Source organism: Salmo salar, chromosome 29 (assembly GCF_965601325.2).
Source record: "Salmo salar chromosome 29, fSalSal1, whole genome shotgun sequence".
In the NCBI taxonomy this organism is placed as follows: domain Eukaryota; kingdom Metazoa; phylum Chordata; class Actinopteri; order Salmoniformes; family Salmonidae; genus Salmo; species Salmo salar.
In genome coordinates this window covers 23,849,524-23,872,892 of record NC_138319.1, presented here as the reverse complement: position 1 = coordinate 23,872,892, position 23,369 = coordinate 23,849,524, and the positions used below count along the sequence as shown (strand labels likewise).

At 39.9% G+C, this 23,369-nt stretch overlaps 2 protein-coding genes across 3 annotated transcripts; both read right to left on the bottom strand.

Annotated features, from left to right (window-relative positions):
• Window positions 1–1,081: 1,081 nt before the first annotated feature.
• Window positions 1,082–13,097, bottom strand: LOC106590363 (regulator of MON1-CCZ1 complex). The gene is given in 21 exon segments (XM_014181302.3): window positions 1,082–1,235; window positions 1,238–1,263; window positions 2,056–2,281; window positions 2,690–2,758; window positions 3,295–3,399; window positions 3,753–3,830; window positions 3,940–4,059; window positions 4,480–4,586; window positions 4,729–4,857; window positions 5,525–5,578; window positions 5,711–5,755; window positions 6,076–6,184; window positions 6,526–6,631; window positions 7,368–7,457; window positions 7,582–7,685; window positions 7,953–8,093; window positions 8,922–9,008; window positions 9,137–9,193; window positions 9,306–9,390; window positions 9,476–9,552; window positions 12,737–13,097. Coding segments are annotated over 21 exon segments (1,968 nt in total). The 5' UTR covers window positions 12,836–13,097; the 3' UTR covers window positions 1,082–1,181.
• Window positions 13,098–13,435: 338 nt separating this feature from the next.
• Window positions 13,436–22,490, bottom strand: LOC106590364 (serine/threonine-protein kinase RIO3). 2 transcript variants are annotated; one of them, XR_014383081.1, is made up of 14 exons: window positions 22,178–22,490; window positions 21,043–21,161; window positions 20,637–20,779; window positions 20,063–20,170; window positions 19,754–19,863; window positions 18,674–18,817; window positions 16,670–16,797; window positions 16,077–16,334; window positions 15,720–15,858; window positions 15,320–15,479; window positions 15,059–15,139; window positions 14,836–14,925; window positions 14,450–14,557; window positions 13,436–14,143 (listed from the first exon to the last, which is right to left on the bottom strand). XR_014383081.1 is itself a non-coding variant. In XM_014181306.3 (13 exons), exons 1-13 carry the CDS (start codon window positions 22,211–22,213, stop codon window positions 14,036–14,038), a joined length of 1,518 nt encoding a protein of 505 aa, XP_014036781.1. In that variant the 5' UTR covers window positions 22,214–22,486; the 3' UTR covers window positions 13,436–14,035. The 2 variants fall into 2 exon arrangements, 1 of the variants encoding a protein (XP_014036781.1); XM_014181306.3 differs by lacking the exon at window positions 15,720–15,858 and having other exon boundaries at window positions 16,152–16,334; window positions 22,178–22,486.
• Window positions 22,491–23,369: the final 879 nt, after the last annotated feature.

Genomic DNA, 23,369 nt, shown 5'->3' with positions numbered 1-23,369 from the left:
CGGAGGACGCACGGCTCTCAACCTTCGCCTCTCCAGAGTCCGTACGGCGACGAGGCAAGACTGTAACTACCATTTGGATACAACGAAATTGGGGAGAAAATGCAGTTTATAAAAACGAAGGAAAATACAACTAAAATATATTTTGATTGGTTAAGATATTTATCAGAATTGGGTTGCCTGTGTAAACGCAGCCTTAGTTGCTACATCAATTTGTTTTACTTATAAAGTATTGATTCTTGAAGAATATAACTTAGAAATGCCTCATGAGTTTAGTTCAGCTGTCGTACCACATCAGAACCCCAAATAAGCTTTTTACTCCATTGTTTATAAGCGGTAAACAAACACTGTATAGCCTCAAAACATGGTTAAAACTATACTTTTAAATATCATGGATGGTCAGTCCTTATATCCATTGCTCAGTCTATGAATTTGAGAGTGGTTACATTTCTCCAGGCCCATCTCTCAGCTTTTTTCTAGCCGATAACAGAGGCGGCTCGAGCACTGTTTTTATGATTGTCTTATGTTATTACAGAGGGGTTAGAAGTCAGTAATTCAAGTAGAAAATAGTCGGTAATTCAACTCAATTTAAGCAGTTGGTAATTGTGAGACAACTGCACGCTCTCTGAGCCAACAGTGTTTGACACGTTACCATGACGTTCTTCCTGTGTTTGTATACTGTATCTACTAGTATTTGGTGTTTAGGAGATCAATTTTAATTGTGCACTTCACACATACAAAAGTACAACATTCCACTGTAATGCTATGTCCTAGACGCTACAATGTTTAAAATAAAGGAATGCCATTGGAATTTCCTAAAAAGTAAAATCGACGTATAATCAAATTATTTCAGGTTTTCCGTCGGCAATAGAAGCAGACAGCATCATAATTATGTTTTTCAAACCATAAGCCAGGTTTGTGTTCATTAGGCAGAGGGACTACCTTGACTTGTCCAATAAGAAATGCTCCTTTTCGTTTACCATTGCAAAACGTTTTCTATCGAATGCCCTAATGAGCATGACCCAGGGTTAGTCAGAAGGACGTCTTGTCAAGCGGACTAACGCACAAGCATGACATGACACCATTGATTGTTAGAATATGTACAAATTATTTTATTAGCATGATTTGAACAATTATTTACAATAAGTTAATGGACTGTGGGATAACATAAAATATGTCTCGACTCAAACTGTTACTTGCTTCATGAGTGCCTGCTCCCCGAAAACTTGCTTGAAGTATATTCCACATGCTCCTCACAGTGCTCACCTATTGGCCAATCAAAACAGAGTATTAGGGCAAAGGTCTGTCAATACATGCCAGTGGCAGCTAGGTGGAGACTCATTCATTTATTAGCTATTCATGTGTTAATTAGTCATTTATTCCCAGGTTTATTTATTACCCCACTGCAAACACGTTGATTATGTCCTTATTAATTTATACATTTCTTAAAATTGTATACAGTATTTAGACAGGTATATGCTACACTGTTTGTCATCCTCTTGGATTGCAGTTTATGTTGATAATGTGGGTGTCTATTAAACCTGAAACCTATAGGACAAAGATTCACAATCACTGATACTCGCCCATTCACACATGTTCAAAGAAGCCATGCAATTGTGGTAAGAATTTTATGCTTGGGAACAATCATAGATGCATCCACATGAATAGAAAAGCAACAGTTTCAGCATATGCCTGTTGTTCCTGGCTTAGCAGAGTTATTATTTGGGTCAAGGCAATCTAATATAAATCACACAGAGGGAGGGCACTCATTCATTATTGAACACAACGGCATTACCAACATTTCTACCACAGAATAGAGTCCATGTGAGAGTTATTTCTACGGTCATTACAAAGGATTTAGTCAGACCAGAGCCATAAAAATACATAGTCTGGCGTCACTCCTACACAATTTATTCAACCTATCGGTGTGTATAAATCAAGCCATCTGGCTGAAGACAATGTGGTTCTAGATGAAGTGTTCTGCTATGTGGGCCATTCCCTACACAGGGAATAGGTGGCCAATTGAGCTGCAGACCTAGTGTAGTGGTGTCACATCACCTGGGTTGAAGCTGGGGCTGCCTCTCAGACGCAGGTTCCTCTGCTCAAAGAACCGGAAGATGGTGTAGAAGAGCATCTGGTCGGCCGTCTGGCGTGCCACGTCCAGGAACTTGCGGGCGGAGATGTTGTCGTGGCCACCCACGCTGCGGATGAAGCGCAGCGCACCCAGCACCTGCTGTCTGGACAGGAGCACCTCCACGATCTCATCATTGGCTGTGGACAGTCTCTGTCACACACACACACACACACACCACACATAGATGTATGATGTTATAGATCAGCATGTTACACATCGATGTATGATGTTATAGGTCTGTATGTTACACACAGATACTGTAGATCAGAACGTCACATGGGAAACCATCACTGTGCTGACTCAAAAAAAACCTAACTAGATGTATTGTTATAACTCAGCCATGAATGGAGTTTGTTCACTTGAAGGTTCCTTATTTCCTTTAATTAGCTGTACCAATACAACTAATGCAACTTTAAAATGGGATTCTCTGGAAAAACATTCAATTCTCCAAAGGACTTTGGATGTCCTGTGTGATATTCGATAGCTGTTTAAACAGTGTGTTTGTTTTTTGAGGAAGTGTGTGTGTGTTTGAGGGCGTGCATAAGTAAGGGATCCTACCTTCAACATATCCAGGGAGAGCTGGTGTGCAGGGGGGTATGTGCTTTCTAGAGACAGCAGCAAACAGGCCTTAGAGAGAATGATGATGCACATGGTAATTCCATGACCAATCAAAATAAAGATCTTACTGTAGAACTGATCCAAGGTCAGCTCAAACAATGAAACGAGAGAGAGAGAGAGTAAATAATCAACCACTATTGGAGCAACATCATGCCTTTTATCCTTCAAACAAAGTTATCTGGTGAGAAATGGGATCACAGGAGGAGTAGATGGGGGAAGAGTTCCCCACACATTATATTGGATTAAATACCATGTAAGAATGAATTGTGAAAGACCTGGGTCAAATACATATGTCAAAAAGGGATTTACTATTGTTTCCAATGCACCAGGAAAACCATATGAACTGTAGCTCAAGCTTTTTTTCTTAAGTATTTGACATGTATTTGACCCAGGTCTATTCTGAAGCATTGCATCTTCAGTGAATAGCTTGCTAGCCCTTTGTCCCAAATGTTGTATTACTCCACTGAATACCCAAAGGTTATTGATGACTATAGGACCAAACTACCATGAAATAGTTGAGCTGTATGTAGTAATTGCTGACTCACCAGTGGCTTGGAGTCGCTGAGGACGTGGTACTGGAGGAACTGATGGAGCATGTAGAAGAGGTTGTGCTGAACCAACATCTTAATGACCAGTTCATACAGGTAATGCTGGGGGGGGAAACAGAGAATGGTTATTAGGTTATTCAATTGTTGCATCTGAGCTAGAGCGCGCAGCTCTCTTTTTGAAGTGTTCTACTCCGCTAGCCAGTACCTCACCTAAACAGGTGTGCGTTCCTTTCCCCTCCGGAAACAGAGAGTGCACCTTAATATTTTAGACTATCTCCAGGGCAATATGGACCAATAAATATGTAGGATCTACAGGAACATAAAGTATACTAATGTAGCACTGGCAGCATGTTACAACATGAAACGGTGGCATCTCACCATAACGCATAAAAGAACAAAATAGGTTCTGATAGAGCCTCCACAAAAGACATATCTGCTTTTCTGCAAAGGAGTACCTGCACGGTGATCTGGACCTGGTTGAGTGAGCGAATGTACTCCATCAGCACAGCAATGATAAACTTGTGAGACGTGTCCTGTTGGAGGGGTGAAACAATATAATGTTCAGTCATCCTACATGTAATTGAGATTATTATTATTTTAATTATAAGGCAGCCATTGAAATATGTGCTTTGCCGCTGCCACCTTTTTCTCAGAGAAGGAGGACAGGACGTGGGTGTACATGTCCGACTGGTCGATAACCGCCCGCGTCCGGACGGGCCTCTCCCGAGCAGCGCTGCCTCGGCTGGGACCAGACTCCGTAGCCTGGAAGAGATCAACAGGGAAGAACAAAAGTCAAGTCACTGAAACAGACAGTGTGTGAGCTACTGATCCGCCGTAACACGGATGAGAAAACTCTAATCTGTTCAGCTGATTATAACATCTACATCCTTTGTGTTATTCAAGTTACAAGATCAACATTGTTAAGACATATCTAATAGTGAGATATCACTACTGTTCTAAATATCTTTTCACTGGTGTCCCTTGATTTTCAAATTACTTAAGTGAACTAACACAATTAGCTTTTCTGTGCATTTATAATATAAGTAATATCATTGAAGTACATCCATTTAGCCACATGCATACACACTGTATTCTCTGATCATGCCTTACTAGCAGTCAAGACAGCTGTGCTAGAAACAGTGTGGCTTTTCATTATGCAGTGTTTTCATAGACTGTACTCACCACAGTGTAGGTCTGCTCTGCCTCCAAGTACTCTTTGTAAACTTGGTTGAGTTTGTCAAACACTGTGGCCACCACTGGTAAGCCCCCCTTATCTCCCCCGTTGAGCACTGAAACACAGTGCGTGAACACTATCTTCGGGCACTATGGTTTAGGGGTTCTCTAATCATGAACAAACTCGACTTCTTGTTTTATTAGTGTGCTTGCTTCAGAAACTAACAGTCTCCCCTATGTTTCACGAGGCAGTCTTACTTTGCGCGCACACGGACAAGATTACCATCTTGCAGTCTCGTCTGCGCAGGAGGAAGTCCATCAGCTTGCCCTTGTCCTGCAGGAGGTTGATGGTCGGCGGCAGCTTCACCTGCAGATACCACAGATACCCTGAAGCAAAAGGGGAACACACAGCACAGGTCAGACAAGCAGGAGAGAACCTGAGCCCCACCCGGAAACAACCAACTGTAGATCTGAGAAGTTTGGATAGGCGCAAGCAATATGGCAACCATTCTACATAGTCTACCAGAGAAAGAGGTGGCTCTCCTACCACAGTGGTTACTGTATACCTATCTGTTCCTATCAGATGTGAATAGGGGTTAAGGACTAGTGGTGGTTTCTTTTTTCTTTAGTATTTTACCCCCTTTTTTCTCCCCAATTTTGTGATATCCAATTGCAATACAATTACGATCTTGTCTCATAGTTGCAACTTCCCAAAGGGCTCGGGAGAGGCGAAGGTTGAGTCATGCGTCCTCCAAAACATGACCCGCCAAACCTCGCTCCTTAAAACCCGCCGCTTAACCCGGAAGCCAGCTGCACCAATGTGTCGGAGGAAACACCGTTCAACTGACGACCGAAGTCAGCCTGCAGGCGCCCGGCGCGCCACAAGGAGTCGCTAGGGCGCGATGAGCCAAGTAAAGCCCCCCCGGCCAAACCCTCAAACCCGCTGCGCCACTGGGGAGGCCTACAAGTGGTTGTTTCTGGTTCAAATGAACCCAGACAGTTTGCCAGGACATAGTCGTCTACGGTTAGATGTGTGGATGTTCTTCTCACTCACCTTCGCTTGCACTGATGATGATATCGGGTTGAAAGACGCTCCAAGATGAGGAGTCTGAAGGTCAAGAGAAGCATAATACCACCGCCTACCATCTCCATGCTAGCCGTCCCAATTATCATTGATACCATTCCATTGACACAAGTCTTGCCGTAGCTCATCTAGCTACTGGCATTTCATAAAGGATACAGAGCTCACAAGGCACCGGAGGGTGGGTGGGTACAGCAGCAGGACCTATGGAGACAGGGAGCCATGAAGTTCGTTTCTGTCATGGGTTTAAGAGACATGGAACATAAGGGAGCGCAAGGAGAGGAGAAAAACTGTTTTCAAAAGTGACAGATGGGAGTGAAGTTCTGAAAGTTCTGTAATGTCTCACACAGTATGACACATGGGGGCAGAAAAACAAAAATAACAGACAGAGAGAAACAGCTGGAGGGACAGGCAGACAACACAGGCAAAGAGACAAATATAAACTCAGACAGTCAGCCAGTCAGACAGCCAGTCGGTAAGGACCGGCATGGCCACATACAGTAGTCAATCCATGTAGCCTTTACCTGTTAGGGGAATCCTGTAGGGGTGGATGGAGCGACCAGGCAACACAGGCTGGTGGACGTTAAGGGCACAGTCAGGCTCCCGCAGCTTGATGTCAAATATAATGGAGGTCTGAAACAGAAGACATTATCTCCATCATTCAGGACTGAACGTGTTTGGACATTGGATATGGAACAACATGACAGTAGTCGTTTTTCTGTCTAACTTCGAGGCTGCCGCGAACTTGGGACTATAAGGTTATTGACGTACAGTAGCATTGTTCTGTTTAATGTTCTCTACCTATATAGTACTCTAAATACCCAAATTCATATTGTTAAATTCATAAGAATACAATATTAAAATTGCTGACACCATTCAAACCAATGAGGGTTAAGATCTTTAAAACCAATTATCTCAGAATCATCTTTTTGCAGATAGAATCTTATCTCGATTTCTTTCCAAAAGGAACTCACCTGAGAGCTCTGATGATGCACAACAACCAGGTTATCCACCACGTTGAGGGCAAACTTCCCTGTGGTGTTGAGTTTTAACACGTTGGTCTTCTTACAGGATCCCTCCCTGGGAACAACATGCTGTTAGTCAGGACCAATGACCTATATAAACCCTGGATTGCTGATGCTATGTATTGACCATTGAGAGGCTTTGATGCCACCGGTCGGCCATATTGGCCAGGGGGCGCTGTGTTGAAGCCACCGTGACTCCATCTTAGCACTCCCCCACCATTGTAAACAATATTTTGGAAGCTATATCAATGCATTTATTGTCTACATTTGCTTTTTACACGTTTATTATATTACAGACACCTTAATGCATACTTTTAAATTAGATTGTGAGCTAAACATACAAAAAAAATATATACATCTAAAAACATTTTCCTCAAACATTTTTTGGGGGGTCCTTGAAACATTTCATTGAAATACTGTTGAATTCTATTCATTCCAATGGAGGACAGCTCCTACTCCCCATTATGTTGTCTGTAATATAATTAACGTGTCAAAAAAGAATGTAGAGATTAATAAATGCATTTCTATAGCTTCCAAAATATTGTTTACAATGGTGGGGGGAGTGCCAAAATGGAGTCACGGTGGCTTCAACACAGCGCCCTCATCAGTAATCTATTGTATATATAAACCATTGGTCAGGACAGTGACTGACATAATATGTCACTTTATCCCTTCAGGTATTCCCTATTCATGAATAACACCATACATATTTAATTTCAAGGTTGAATTAATGTCTCTAGCAACTCTGCATATTAGGGTGATATGATTGCTATATGAAATGTAAGATTTACCTGGGTAGCTGATAGAGGACCACCTCAGCACAGGGACTGTCAGTAGTTCTGGAGTGATGCTTCAGATACATTACATACAGCTGACCGTAACTACCATTAGAAACAAAGTGAACAACTCACTTAGCTTTTTATACTGCCAAAAGTTGTTTGAAAATGTGACTTGAATATCGAGCCAAACTATGACATTTCAATTCAAACACAAATGCAAACTTACATGGTGGCCACAGCAATGTCCCTCTCTGTCAGATTGAGCTTGGCTGGCTTGGGAACCACTGGAAGCTCGATCTCAAACTTGGGCATTTTAGACATGGTCCCACTCTGGAGGTACAAACAACAACGGGTAAGTTAACACCATCAAAAACGAGATAACGACAGTGAGCTTGGACAACCACTTTAATCAAATCAATCAATCAAATCAAATGAAACACTAAAATATCAAATGTTTGATGAATAGATTTTCAGCAACTTGCGGCTGCTAATGCTTTCTAAAACATGAACATGAGCTTTGGTGGAATATATCATGTCTTACTGTATCAGGTTGTGGACATGTTTGAAACATTTATTATCTCAGTTGTGATCACTTACTTTGAAGGCAAACGGCTGCAGCACGTTGCCCTGGGCAGTGGTAGAGAGCAGGATGACTGCAGTCTCAGGACAGTACATGTACCAGTTCACATTGACGCTCTGACTCTTCAGCAGCTTCAGGCTGCGTTTGTCAGGAAGCACCTAAACACAGCAGGCATCTCAATGACATACACTTCATCATCTGTCTAATGTCGGAAAAACTGGCACAAGAAGACATTTTTCTAGAATGCGTTTGGAGCCTAGTAGACATCCAAATATACATTTTGTCAAGGTACAATTTGACCTTACACAGCGCAGCAGGGAAAAATCTGCCAACTTCATAGCTCAGTCAGAGCTAAATTGAGACCTCTAGTGGTTGTAGTTTGAATTGAGTTAAGCGAGTCACATAAGCTTCATGTGACAATGTTTTACTACAGAAAAGAACAATACAAGTTCAATTCAACCGATTGTGTTACAATAATCTAGGACACAGTGCATTCCTAAACCACAAAACAACTAGCTTATTACTCCCGTATCACAAGAAATAGGAGTCGTAAAATATACACTGAGCATATCAAACATTAGGAACACCTGCTCTTTCCATGACATAGATTGACCAGGTAAACGCTATGATCCCTTATTTATGTCACTTGTTAAATCCACTTCAATCAGTGTAGATGAAGTGGAGGAGAATTTTTAAGCCTTGAGACATGGATTGTGTATGAGTGCCATTAAGAGGGTGAATGGGCAAGACAAAAGATTTAAGGCGAACCGGTTTGAGTGTGTCAAGAAATGCCACGCTGCTGGGTTTTTCACGCTCGACAGTTTCCTGTGTGTATCAAGAATGGTTCACCACCCAAAAGTAATCCAGCCAACGACGAAGGAGTCCATGCCCTGACAAATTGAGACTGTTCTGAGGGCAAAAGGTGGAGGGGGGCAACTCAATATTAAAAAGGTGTTCCTAATGTGTTGTACACTCAGTGTAGTTACCTGGTAGAACTCAATTCCCTGGTCAGTGATGAAAACGATTTCATTCCAGTTGGTCCAACAGAAGCCCAAAATACTGGCATTCTTCATCTGCCAATCAAAACATTTGAATATCAAAACCACAAGTATAGAAGATTTGACTCATGCTTAGTTGCACCTATGTAGAAATTACAGCTATTTTTAACTTGAAACATTTGACACTGGATATGCTTGCATACCTTACATTCCTGGGAGCATTCCCAATGCGGATAATCCGGTATGAAGCTTATGAAATCCTAAAATAAAACAGTTGCTTTCGGTCAGGCCATCAGCATGGAAACACAATGTTGGAATAACTTAGAGGTAGGCTACCTTCATTGAGTCGAGAATGATTTATGTAATGCTTACCACAGATTTTGGTGTTCTCTGGACAGCCAAAATCTTATTTCCGATCGAAAACTTAATGCACTTCACCTCTCCTTTGTCATCCATTCTGTAAAGAAAATAAATACTTTCATGAGATCATCATCACTGATCTTACAATATTCATCATCACAAGTTATGTGCAATGTTGTTACCTGAAGGCAACTGAGTTTTTGTCATCTGGTCCTTTAACCACAACCCCAGTGGCACCCCCTGATCGTACTGCAAACACCTGAATGGGCAAAAAGGGTAAACAGAGAAAGCTCAATATATAATAGGATTTGGGAGGTAAATATTACATTTAGATAGGGTAGCAATAAAATGAGGGTTACTCCTTGTCTATTCTGGTAAATGTATTGCCAGTGGAGAAACATTTGTTAATGTTGACTATATACTATAGCTAACCAATTTACCTACCGAGGTAAAGTTGGTTTTATATTCACACATTCGGACATTCAAGACATTCAACAGACATTCGCCAAAAGCCATTTACAAATGTAAAACTCAATAACTAATTCACCTTGTCACAGAATCATCAAACTAGATATGATTTATTCTATAAATGTCATGCATACTTTTACAACCTCTGTTTTGAATACAAATTCCAGTTTTGATTTGATAGAAATAAATCAAATCTATAAAATGCAATTTAAAGCTGTATAAATCAATAACTAATTCACCGTTTGTCACAGAAATATCAAACTAGGTATGATTTATTCTATAAATGTCTAGTGTACTTTTACAACCTTTGTTTTGAGTAGAAATTCCAGTTTTGACTTGATAGAAATACATAACATCTATAAAATGCCATGTAAAGCTATACAAATCAATAACGTTTTCACTCATTATGACATAATCATCAAACTAGGTACGATTTATTCTTTAAATGTCTAGTATACTTTTACAACCTTTGCTTTGAGTAGAAATTCCAGTTTTGATTTGATAGAAATACATAAAATCTCCAATATTGCATTTAAAGATGAAGAAATCAATAACTAATTCAGTGAAAATATGCATTTATTTGCAATAACTTTAAAGAAATGTTAATTTCAAGTGCAATTTGTTCTATATGAAGTTAGACAATGTTTACATAAAGTTGTACAATGTTTACAATCTTAAATTGTATGCCCAATCAATGTTTCCATTTTTGGTGCAACAGTTCCACATTTTAAAGTAGTTACAAGGCACAACAGTCATTAATTTATGCGTCTAATTTAACAGCAGAGGCCCCTTCCAATCATTTTATATTTTGGCTTTGTTGAAGTCCTTCTTTGTCATCCCCAGACAAGCTGAATGGTACCATCTCCTGAGGTAATAGATTCAACTGTTCAACACTTACAGCCAAATGTTTAATACCCTGGGTATTCCCAGAACACATTCTGGAAAGTCTATAGATACAGTGGTCACTTTATTAGGTACAAAACCTTTCGCATTTGGAACAGCGTTAATTCGGAACTGTTGATGAAACTGGGAAAGGAGATAGACTGTCAAGTTTTTAAGTCCAGTTTGAGTTTATTACAGTCAGAACAAGTTTTGGAACTTTTCTGAGTTACAAAAGACCATCACAGACTGTGCTGTCATTTTGCACATTCTAAAGTTCAAACAAACAGTAACAGAATACCTGAATACTTCTCTGCATGCTTTAGTGTCTAGCAAGCCAAGACCACGGGACTTGGTGTATGTAGGAGCAATTTATTTTTGTGAATAGGGTGGTGAACCTAATAAAGTGGCAACTGAGTGCTTTTGAGCAGTGTCTGTCTGTTATATGTTTGATCAATGGGTATGATGGTACATCTGATCCCCAAGGTCCTCATAGGCTCATTTGGATATATAGAGTTGGAGGTAAAGAAGAAAATATAAAACTAGCACATTAAAACACTGGCAGAATTCCACATCCATTCACATAAAATATGTATTTTAATGTATAAATACCCTTCTAAGACCACTGTCTTTCTGGACATTTTAAAAGGTTTGCAAATAGTTCTTTCTGCAAGGCATGTGAATTGAAAGGGATATGGTAATACCTATGTAGGTGACTTAGTTTCTCCACTGGTATAATGGATATAATGTGTGGTAGTTGCACACCTCTCTGCTGAATTATGTACAGCTGATTTGGGCTAGTTGATATTGTTTTTGGTGAAAAAACTAATTTTCACGTAGCAGTTTAAGAGAGAAAGAGAGCAAATAGCATAGGGACAGCCTGGTTGAAGTCCTAGTTTTTAATGGTTAGTGCCAGTAGATTGTAGAGGGGTTCACATACAGTTCAGAGACAAATCATAATGTACACATTTAGCCCAAAAACAAAACATGTACAGTCCACTTCTTATATTAGTGCTTTTTTTGTTATCCACCCTCTGGTATCTTTCAATACCCATGCTAATACATATATACAGTATATACGTACACTACCGTTCAAAAGTTTGGGGTCACTTAGAAATGTCCTGTTAAATTAGAGACATAAAAATAAATGAATGTTGTACCTTGTAACTACTTTAAAATGTGGAACTGTTGCACTAAAAGTGCAAACATTGATTTGGCATACAATTTAAGATTGTAAACATTGAACAACTTTATGTAAATATTGTCTAACTTGATATAGAACAAATTGCACTTGAAAGTAACATTTCTTTAAAGCTATTGCAAATAAATGCATATTTTCACTTTTCTCTGCGACAATCACTGAATTAGTTATTGATTTATACCGCTTTAAATGGCATATTATAGATTATGTATTTATATCAAATCACCATTTTTATATTTACTCAAAACAAAGGTTGTAAAAGTATGCTAACATTTCTAGAATAAATAATATATAGTTTTATGATTCTGTGACAAACGGTGAATTAGTTATTGATTTATACAGCTTTAAATTGCATTTTAAAGATTTTATGTATTTCCATCAAATCAAAACTGGAACTTTTATTCAAAACATAGGTTGTAAAAGTATGCTAGACAATTATAGAATAAACCATATATAGTTGTATGTTTCTGTGACAATCAATGAATTTGTTATTGATTTTTAACATTTTAAATAGCTTTTGGCGAATGTCTGTTGAATGTCCGAATGTGAATATAAAACCAACTTTACCGACCATATTAAATTAGTCATACTGTATGACTACACCTTCACGGTTGACAGCCATCCTCGTCTAGTTAGCTATCTGTTCTTGCTGAATGAAAGGAAATGTAAACGTATTAAAAGTACAAATTCACGGATTATGTATTTAGCTAGCTATGAACGAGCTAACTAAAAGCATGTAGCTATCTATATCAGTGTGGTGTCACGAGCATAATCCTGCTAGCTAGCTAGCGTTGGGAAACAATCGGGAGTGTGTATTGGTTGGACTAGTCATACGGACTCCCGGTGTGTCCCAAAGCCCTAGCCAACTAACGTTAGCTAGCCTAGGCTACTGTACCTGTTTATTCGCTTCGTCGAAAAACACATTGTTGACGCTTGACGTATTTTCGAATTGCACAGGGTTTTCACAAAGTTCGAGGTAGTGTTCCTCACTCATTGTGAACTTTCAGCTATGCTATGTCTTGTAGTTGTCAGTGTTCGTGCTGTATAACGATTTCAGAACTGATTTGTATTAAAGATAGGTCGTCACTAGTCAGTCATAAACCCCGCCTATTTCTACAATTGATCATCTTAAAATGTGATGTAAAAACTAACCTTAATCTACTGTTAATCTTGTGCATAACCCTAAAAATCACATTTCTGTTTTCATACATTTTTACATCGTCATTTTGATTTAGTGGCTGTGCTTGCTAACTAGCGAAACAAAGGTCCAAGATCCTCTCTAGGGTAAGTTCCGGTTTGAAAATCATGTAAATCACGCGAATCGCCTACCATAGTAAATGTCCCTTTCAAAATATAAATCCCATCGTCAAACTTTGAAATCAAACGCTCCAAAAAGGTACGGGTAGTTTCTGGAGGCATTAAAACGTTTTACAAGTTGGACTGCCTGACTAAGATATTGGTACGTTGTAGTTACACAGGTTGCTTGTCATATAACTTTTGTTTTATATTTGCTAGTGTAGGTGTGGTTTGGTGTCTTCCAGCAGCTTCTGCTCCATTTGTCCAGAGCGAAGCAAAATGAATGACAATGCATAACTTATTTGTACCATTTATTTCCACCATAATATTGAAATTACAGAGAGTACACAAACATGACAGCTCCATTGTATGAACAACGGACCTCAATGCATCTTGGAGACAATTACAAACAACTCATTCTGTCTTCAGTCACGACAGCACCTTTTCATGATTAAAATATTCACTGATACTTTGGGCTCTTCATCAAAATGTTGGATGACAATTTGTTCCATTCAGAACATAATGCAAAACTCTTCATTCGAGCTCAGTTTACTTGAGAAGATAACTTAATGTCATGAATGCTGGTTACTAATACTCTCTAATTTAAAAAGCAATTATTGTGTGTGCATGTAAAGGCATTGTCTGTCATGTACCCCTCAGACATCCCCATCCATTCCATCTACAGCCGTAGTAATGGAATGAGATGTTGACATTTCATGGAGGTGGTAGGGAGCCTTTTTAGCCCACTGAAGCCTATGACACCATCTTGGGATGCAGCGACCTTTCGACCTCTTGCATACCTCACTGTGAGACCATGGGGGGTTTACTCGACCCATTATCTCAAACAATCACCCAAACAGGTTCCATGCAGCTATTCATGGTGTCTAATATCTCATTGTTAATCATCCTCGTCGTGTAATAGGGGAGGTCCTCCGTCGCTGAAGGTGTACATTTTCTTGCCCCTTCTCTGCACGTGGTCCTCATTCATCTTCTCCAGTGCCTCGATCTAGAAAACGACAACTTTGTATGAAAATTACTATTTTAATCTCAGGTTTCTGGTAAGCACTGTGACGAATGCATTTGTGGCGCTTTATACAATTTCATTTGATGGATTAGGGTCAAATTCCAGTATAAACATCCCTACCGCAAAAAGTCACTTCAGTACATGATAGAATTGATGCTGTGTTGGACTAGATAACATGAGAGCCCACTTTAAAACTGCCTGAAAAATGCATTTCTGTAAATTCAATGCAACTACATACATCTTCACCAGAGAAATAAATGCCTCATATTGGCCTCAATGTTTTCTGACCTGGGCAAGGAACTCTGCCTCACTGTCACCACTGAGCTGCAGCCCAGACACGACGTTGAAGAGCTCGTACATGTTCATGGCCTCAGACACCCCGCCCTTCTGGAAGAACTGCGTTGAAGAAATAAAAAAACAATATATTGGTATTAAAACCAACAGCTTGTCACTGATACAAAGCTGCTCTAAGAATAGTTTACATCTTGGTTTCCACTTTCGCTCATTTTCCACCAACATTCATTGCATGTTTTGAGGAGTGACAGCTAAATATATTATCCATTCAAATGGATTGTGAATTGTTGTGACAGCAAATCAGGACTTTAGTCAGTATTTACTGTGAGCTATACATAATAACAGCCAATTTAAACCTACAGTACTGTGAGCTAACTTACCGTAGCCACGTTCCTGCAGTCCCTGAACAGGAACTCATGGCTGTGAGGGTGATTGGGCTCGATGGACTGACTCACGTCAATCAGCCAAACCTTCAAAAGACAAGATGATTACATCACTCAAGGTACAATCTCATGCCTGAATTTCCAGTGTAAAAATAAATGTGTAGATTGACCCACCTGGATAAAAAAAAAAAGGTTAAGACGAAAAGGATGAATAGCGTACCTTGCCCTCATGCCACAGCATGTTGTATTCACTCAGGTCAGCGTGGACGAGGTTACACTCCTGATACAACTGTTGCATCATCTGCAAGGACAGAGACATCCAGGGGTCAAAGTAATCCAGAATAATGATCCGGGTAACTCTGTGGAGACTCATCACTATGGAACTATCGCTTACAACCAGGCGGATTAGTAAAACGTATGCAACTATATACCAATAGAACCACGTCTATGTTAAAGTGCATGGTGGTAAAGCTGCACTTACATGAACCACTTGGTAATAGGCCCTCTTCATGTCCTCAGAGCCCAACATGGCCTCCTTCAGTTTGGGAGCCGGCACATGGTCCTTGCCGATGAACGACATCACAAGGATGTGCTTCTTCAGAACCACCACCTCGGGGCATGGGATGCCAGCTTTCTTCATACTGATGGAGTGTAGGGGGGAATAGAGAGACCATGAGCCATACACAGTTGGAGCATTGGAATATTTTTTTTTTTATGGCTATAGGTGGTGATTGGCAACTTACTGTGGATAATTTGATATTAAAAAAACTACATGAAAAAGTTATTTGAATTGAGTTTAGATAAGTCAGGTGAATTAGTGTTGGTCCATATACAGAGTGTACAAAACATTAAGGACACCTTCCTAATATTGAGTTGCGCACCCCCACCACTTTTGCCCTCAGAACATCCTTAATTCGTCGGACTCTACAAGGTGCCGAAAGCTTTCCACAGGGATGCTGGCCCATGTTGACTCCAATGCCAGTTGTGTCAAGTTGGCTGGATGTCCTTTGGGTGGTGGAACTTTCTTGATAAAAAAAAAGAAGAAAAAAAAAGAATCCAGCAGCGTTGCAGTTCTTGACACAAACCGGTGCGCCTGGCACCTACTGGCACACATTCACGATCCATGTCTCAATTGTCTCAAGGTTTAAAAATCCTTCTTTAACCTATCTCCCCCCCTTCATCTACACTGATTGAAGTGGATTTAATAAGTGACATCAATAAGGAATCACAGCTTTCACCTGGTCGTCTCATGGAAAGAGAAGGTGTTCTTAATGTTTTGTGCACTCAGTGTAGGTGACTTCGCCACCACCCACCGAGCCAGGTTGTGCATCTCCTTCTCAGCCCACAGGCGGATGATCGTGCGGGGGTTCAGCTTGCTGAAGCGGTCTATGAAGCGGTAGTCATCCTTGATGTACTTGTCACGGTTCTTGAACTCGTTAAGTGTGGTCTTGAAGACCTTGAGCACACACTCATCTGGGACAGCATTCTTCTCCATGCTAGGAGAGGAAAAACACACACGCAACAGTATTGAAACACTTAGAAACAAACATTTAAGGAAGTAGCTCTGTACCAAAACATGTAATACAGTTCAATATTTATTTTAATACAACTATGGCTAATGACATATGGCAAATAAGGCTACTGCTATAGAATCTCTGTCAATGATTGTCATCACAATGTAAATGTCATGCCATAACCTTAGGTAACCACAGTTGGGGACATTTCTATTCAGATCTGACTCATCTTCAGGCAGGTAACAACACCTTTAGGGTCAATCAACCTTGTGTCAGCCAATTCAAGGTGTGGGTTCTTGCGACGATGACACCCTCACCTTCCCCCATTTGCGTGGAACACCACAGACTCCTTTCCAGTGCTGATGCAGCCGTTGATGTTCTCCAAAATGCCTGCGTTCACCATTTTGTACATGAGCAGACGGGTCCTTGGGTCCACTGCTTGTTCCTTAGAGAGACAAGGGGAGAAAAAAACAAAGGGGAAAAAAAACAAAGAATCATGAGGATCAGGAGGAGAGAATTAGGAGAGCATGAAAGTGCATTAAAATAATACAGATCTGATTGTATAAGCCTTAGCACAGTGTTATTTTGAAATTGAAAGACTTCTATGGTGGTGAATTTTGCTACTTGTTAGTGCTGAGCGATTAGTGCTTTTTGAGGTCGGTTTCGTTTGATTATTTTTTCATAATCACGTTTTTAATTACGGTTTCAATTATTTGGGTTGAATGCTGTAACACAGAATAAAACAATTAATAAAAGTCCCATGATGGTAGTGACTGCCCATGACTGTTTATCACTCATTTACAGTGGTGGGAAAAAGTACCCAATTGTCACACTTGAGTAAAAGTAAAGATACTTTAATAGAAAATGACTCAAGTAAAAGTGAAAGTCACAGTAAAATACTACTTGAGTAAAAGTCTAAAAGTATTTGGTTTTAAAATCTACTTAAGTATCAAACGTAAGTGTAAATCATTTCAAATTCCTTATATTTTGCAAGCCAGACAGCACAATTCTTGTATTTTTTATTATTTACAGATAGCCAGGGGCACTCTCCAACACTCAGATATAATTTACAAACGAAGCATGTGTGTTCAGTGAGTCCGCCAGATCAGCGGCAGTAGGGATGACCGGGGATGTTCTCTTGATAAGTGTGTGAATTGGACAATTTTCCTGTCCTGCTTAGCATTCAAAATTGTAATGAGTACTTTTGGGTGTCAGGGAAAATGTATGGAGTAAAAAGTACATTATTTTCTATAGGAATGTAGTGAAGTAAAATAAGTCAAAAATATAAATAGTAAGGACAGATAACCCCCAAAAACACTTTAGTACTTGAAAGTATTTTTACACAACTTCTCATTCATTGACATAACTTAAATATTTTATTAAAGTAGTGTATATTACATTTGTTTTACTTGACTATTATTTTATTCAAAGTCATCATCTCATCTTTATAGCGTTGCTGTCTATGCTGTCTGACAAAAATCACTATTTTGTAGTTCTTCAAAGTAAATAAGGCATACTTTTATGACTGCTGAATACCAACTATCAATCACTCATGTATTTTTAGGTAGAGATACCTCGCGAAGCAACTGCTGCTCTCTATATCCTCTCACGATTGCACATTCTGACTCATCGATAGCATACATGAAAGAAACAGAGCGGACAAGTAGATGAGCAATGGATTATGGTCTTTGTAGTTAATTACCACATTTTATGCACTAATCTATGTAGAATATTGGCCAGTTGGAAAATACAACTCCCCATTACAGCCTTAGGGGCGGCAGGTAGCCTGCCTTAGGGGCGGCAGGTAGCAGGTAGCCTGCCTTAGGGGCGGCAGGTAGCCTGCCTTAGGGGCGGCAGGTAGCCTGCCTTAGGGGCGGCAGGTAGCCTGCCTTAGGGGCGGCAGGTAGCCTGCCTTAGGGGCGGCAGGTAGCCTAGTGCTCAGAGCGTTGGGCCAGTAACTGAAAGGTTGCTAGATCGAATCCCCGAGCTGACATGGTAAAAATATGTCGTTCTGCCCCTGAACAAGGCAGTTAACCCATTGTTCCTAAGCCGTCATTGTAAATAAGAATTTGTTCTTAACCGAATTGCCTAGTTAAATAAAAAGGTTAAAAAAATATATATATATAATAAATAAAATTAAAAAAATTAAAAAAGTCAGTTATCTCTAGAGAAACTGTGCAACGTGCACATTGAGCTCAGAAAAAAACAAACAAAATCAAATTCTAGTAGTAGAACCTACATCAGTCAATTTGTTGTTTAAAAAATGTAAAATAACTGACGTTTCTGTAAATTGCTCAGCACTACTATTTGTATAAACTCACAGCAGTGGAGTGCTCCTTCTTCTCATGCAGCCGTGCACTGCGACGCTGCTCGGCGTAGCAGTGTTGCTTGAGGGAGTTGTACACCTGGTTGGAGAGCTTCAGGTCCATGCCAAGCCCATCTCCCACATTGATCTCTGGGGCAAACTGGGAAGACAAGATAGAGAGGGTGATTTCAAAATGACTGACAATTCAGAATATGTTCACCTCAGTGTGTATGCACATCAAGCCACACATTTCAAAGCTAATGAAGACAACTGCTAACGATGTTAAATACCCATGTGTCTGTCTTAGTGTTGGGGAGTAGTGAACTACATGTAGTTCAACTAGTAATTTAACTACATTTTGTAGTAGCTTGGTGGTAGTTCAACTAAATTCAAATCTAGGTAGCATTTTCAGTAGTTAATTACTTTTTTGCCATGTAGGGGTGTAACTAACTACAGGAACTACACGTTTTTTGCTAAAATAAAATATGGATGTTGGCAATAATAGCATTTGTTTTTCAGCATCAGACTCGCCTAATTCTCACTTGAAACAGTTTTTGTGTTTAGCAGGCTAAATTACACATTCTATTAACATATGACCCCAAAGTGATATGTTTTTGCAATTTGTAGTCAAAGACATTTTAGATTTGCATACGATAATTTTTCACTAAGTAGTTTGGATGGAGTGAACTACTTTATCAAAGTAACTTTAAGTTAACTAGATTTACCAAGCTACCAAGTAACACAAAAAATGCTAATGTTTCCAACAAGTTTGTAGTCACATGCATGTTGTAGTCATTGCGTGCTAGGACTATGGGACCAAATACTAAACTTCTGACTTTCATTGATCAATTTTTAATTTGGAAGAGTCAGCTTTTTAAACCAACATGGCTCAGTTTAAATTGTTTTTACATTGTAGTAAAACAAAATCTAATTTGATATGCATTTTGACATAAAATTACTACATTCTGTAGCAATGAATGTTTTTTTCATTAAAATGAGATTTGATTAAAGTTAATGCCTTCAACTATATTTTCAGAGTAGCTTCCCCTACATTGGACTGTACCAAGCCAAAAGGTTATCTTGTTATAACTCTTACATTGTCCATGCGTGCAGTATTCTTCCTGCCACACACAACCTCATCGTGCTTAGTAGTGATGTTCTTGCCTTTCCCAGTAAAGCCTCTCCTCGGAGTTGTCGTGGGCTTGTCTGGAATACATTGAACAAAAGTTAATATAGAAAGTTGAACTATTGCTTTAATATAACCAACCACCAATATCACAAAAAGACCAACAGCCACCAATATTCTATGCAGCAAGACGTTGTCCTGTTACATGTATACAGTAGATGTATAGGACCTAGCTACAATACTAGTATAGGTGTAAAATGACAAAGTGATAGACTTTACCAGCTTTGTAGGGGTCGTCACAACTATCTTGCCAATCAACTTCATCCTCGGAGCTGCAGCTGGCCTCGTAAGGGTGCACCATGCGATAGTTCTCAAAGGAGATGGATACTGCAACAGTATATAGCAATCATAGCTCAAATTCTTCATATTCCCACTCGATTCCTTTTTACACTACAGAAACTTGGTCGTGTTTAATAAGAGTACCAAACAGAAAATATTTTTTAACATTTTGCTACTGAAAATGTCTTCCATTTGATGCAGAATGAACACAACCCTTCGTAGGGTTGTCACGATACAAGTATCGCGATACGATACCAGATTTTCCATGGCAAAAAAGAAAAACTCTATGGTCCTATAAAAACCTACTTCATGTAAAATTGTGGATGCTACAGCTTGCAAAATAAAGAAATGTGACAACATAATGCTCTTTGTTTCTAAGATTAGGACTGTTTTACCCAACAAATTAAAACCATTTCATGTTTTGTTTCATTGCCACGATACCTCAGAGTATCGCGATACTGGTATAGCGACAACCCTTGTATGGTTTTAATACAGGACTTGTCCATAGGATTACGTTTGCTATCCCCATTAAACTTCTTTTCTTCTGTGCGTAGCTGGGTGTCAAACTCCTTGTCAAACTGCATCTGCAGCATCTGAGCCAGCATCAGATCACTGTCTGTCTCTCGCTCCTCACCGGCATCCAGAGCAGCGCTGACACTAAAACAGAGACAGGATATCGGACATAGTTCTCAAACATAACCCAATGTCAGTGTGGTTTGACTTACAATTAGGATATTAGGTTGGCACATTAAATTGTTAGGAGCATATATAGTGTTCAACTTTTCTTTCTTTACAGTGACACTAACAATTAACACAGAAGTGTACACCGGCTAGACTAGAGGGTGAAAATGTCATTTGAAAATGTCCTTACAAATGAATGAGAATCGATAACACAGACAGGTGATATTGACAGGACTTACTTTGAGAAATCAGGGAAATAATGACTTTCATCATCCAGTTGCTTGGCCAGCTGCTCGCTCATGACATCAGTGAAGGAGCAGGGACACACCACCTTGGTTGTGGTGGCGCCCCATGGACTCTGAAGGACCATTCATTTACATTATTAGTTAGGTAATGGCAACACAATACAAGAGGATTTTTCCCTTTGCTAACACATCTATGTACCACGTGCTTGAATAAAGCAGTAACCAATTAACTTGTTACTGAGCTAGTGAATCTAACTATAACCAAATATTTTTTATAACTAAACCAAACGTTTCAAACGGAACAAATTAGTCATCCCATTGGCGCGTTCTAGCCTAGATTTGCATATTTCCGTTAAGGAACACCTGCTCTGAAGTGCGCGTGTGCAATATCTCAATTCGCCTTTCCTAAACAACGCAATTTTTGGGAAACTTTGGCAAAAGGTAGAGTCTACAAAACTTAATGCACTATATGTTGCGTAACATATTTACATTTTGGGAAAATAACTGTATTGAGAAAATGTTTAATCGTTGAGAAAATGTGCAGAATGTCGGCCAAAATCCATCTCGTTCTATCTTCTCCCACTGCCGGTCACTGGGCTTCCACTCCCTACCCATATTTGGTAGGGAGTGGAAACGCCAAGCGGATGCTTCACATTTATACATCCGGTGAATTATCTGTCTCATTGTTCCATCTGTGCTATAACCACAGATAGGACAATCTCCTTGCTTTTTCTGCCCAATATGACTCATTTGTTCCCAGTAGAAACGACAAGCTGTGGTCTATCTTGGTTTAGTTAAATCTTTGCTATAACGTTACATGTCAGCCATACTGTAAAAAGAAAAAAAAAGGCAGCCTGGGACATGCCCTGACTTGTCTAACTAGCCATCGTTTGAAGCATGTCAGCCTGTTAGTTAGTATCAAACTTAGCTGGTATTGGTTGATAAACGTATGAATTAACTAACGAGCCAGTGTTAGTTAGATCAATTCACTTATAGTTGTATTTAAAACTAGGTCATGTTATGTCCTCCCCCAGACAAACTATTTAAAGGCTCGATTTTTGCCACGACCAGGGCCATTTTACATGTCCAGAATGTCGGATTGACTTCCAATCTTAACTAACCAACTCACCTTTGGTACTTCTGCAGTGATCGCTATTTGATCCATGACAGTCAGATGTTGGGCTTGATGGTTAATAATGTTTGCGCAAGGATAGGTTTAAAAAGCAGAGATACGTAAAAATAAAACAACAACCGTTGGCTACGACGACAGTCTCTTTCGTTAGCTTTCTGAATTAAACACTTTAATATAGATGTTTAAGTCAAATTACTACAGGATTTAAACGTTAATGTCACAAAATAAGTCTTCAAGAGCTACAGCGCAAATTCTCTGACTGACGTTCTTTTTCCTGAATAAGAAAATGACGTCATCTTCTTCGTCTTCTTCCATGACATAATGGCGGTCCGCAAACCAACGTTAAAGATGAATGCCGCCACCCACTGTGCTGGAGTGTGCGGTCAATCACGGTTTGCAACATTTCAAAATCCTCCTACCTGACACAGTACCTCGTATAAAATAAAAATAAAAATAGCCCTACTACCTTCTAATAGACCCTCCCCATCCCCCAAAACCCCTCCAAACCCCACTATCCTTCTCAGTGAATTTTATAAAAATTCAAATTGTAAAACATAAAAAAACTATACTAAATATAATCACATCACCAAATAATTTATTAAATAAACTATTGTGCAAAGAAGGTTCTCACCCCCTTCCATAGACTTACACAGTAATTATGACAACTTCCAGAGGAAGTCCTCCAGCCTATCAGAGCCTTTGGTACTGGGCTTGCAGGGCTTGTAGGGCTTTCTCCTATAGAGCTCAATTTTTATGGAATGGTCAGCCTATCCATGTGAGAGACGCAGACTCGGTCTCAACCTTTAAGTCTTTATTAAAGACTCATCTCTTCAGTAGGTCCTATGATTGAGTGTAGTCTGGCCCAGGGGTGTGAAGGTGAACGGAAAGGCACTGGAGCAACGAACCGCCCTTGCTGTTTCTGCCTGGCCGGTTCCCCTCTCTCCACCGGGATTCTCTGCCTCTAACCCTATTACGGGGGCTGAGTCACTGGCTTAGTGGTGCTCTTCCATCCCGTCTCTAGGAGGGGTGCGTTACTTGAGTGGGTTGAGTCACTAACGTGATCTTGCTGTCCGGGTTTGGTGCCCCCTTCGGGTTCGTGGGCTATACTCAGTCTTGTCTCAGGGTAGTAAGTCGGTGGTTGAAAATATCCCTCTAGTGGTGTGGGGGCTGTGCTTTGGCAAAGTGGGTG

Excerpts from the sequence above, each read along its gene's own strand:
- LOC106590364 (XM_014181306.3), bottom strand. The coding sequence starts at position 22,213 with ATGGATCAAATAGCGATCACTGCAGAAGTACCAAAG. Across the intron at positions 20,780-21,042 it reads TATTTCCCTGATTTCTCAAA|TGTCAGCGCTGCTCTGGATG; the intron begins GTAAGTCCTGTC and ends TCTCTGTTTTAG. Across the intron at positions 16,798-18,673 it reads AGAAGGAGCACTCCACTGCT|GAACAAGCAGTGGACCCAAG; the intron begins GTGAGTTTATAC and ends TGTCTCTCTAAG.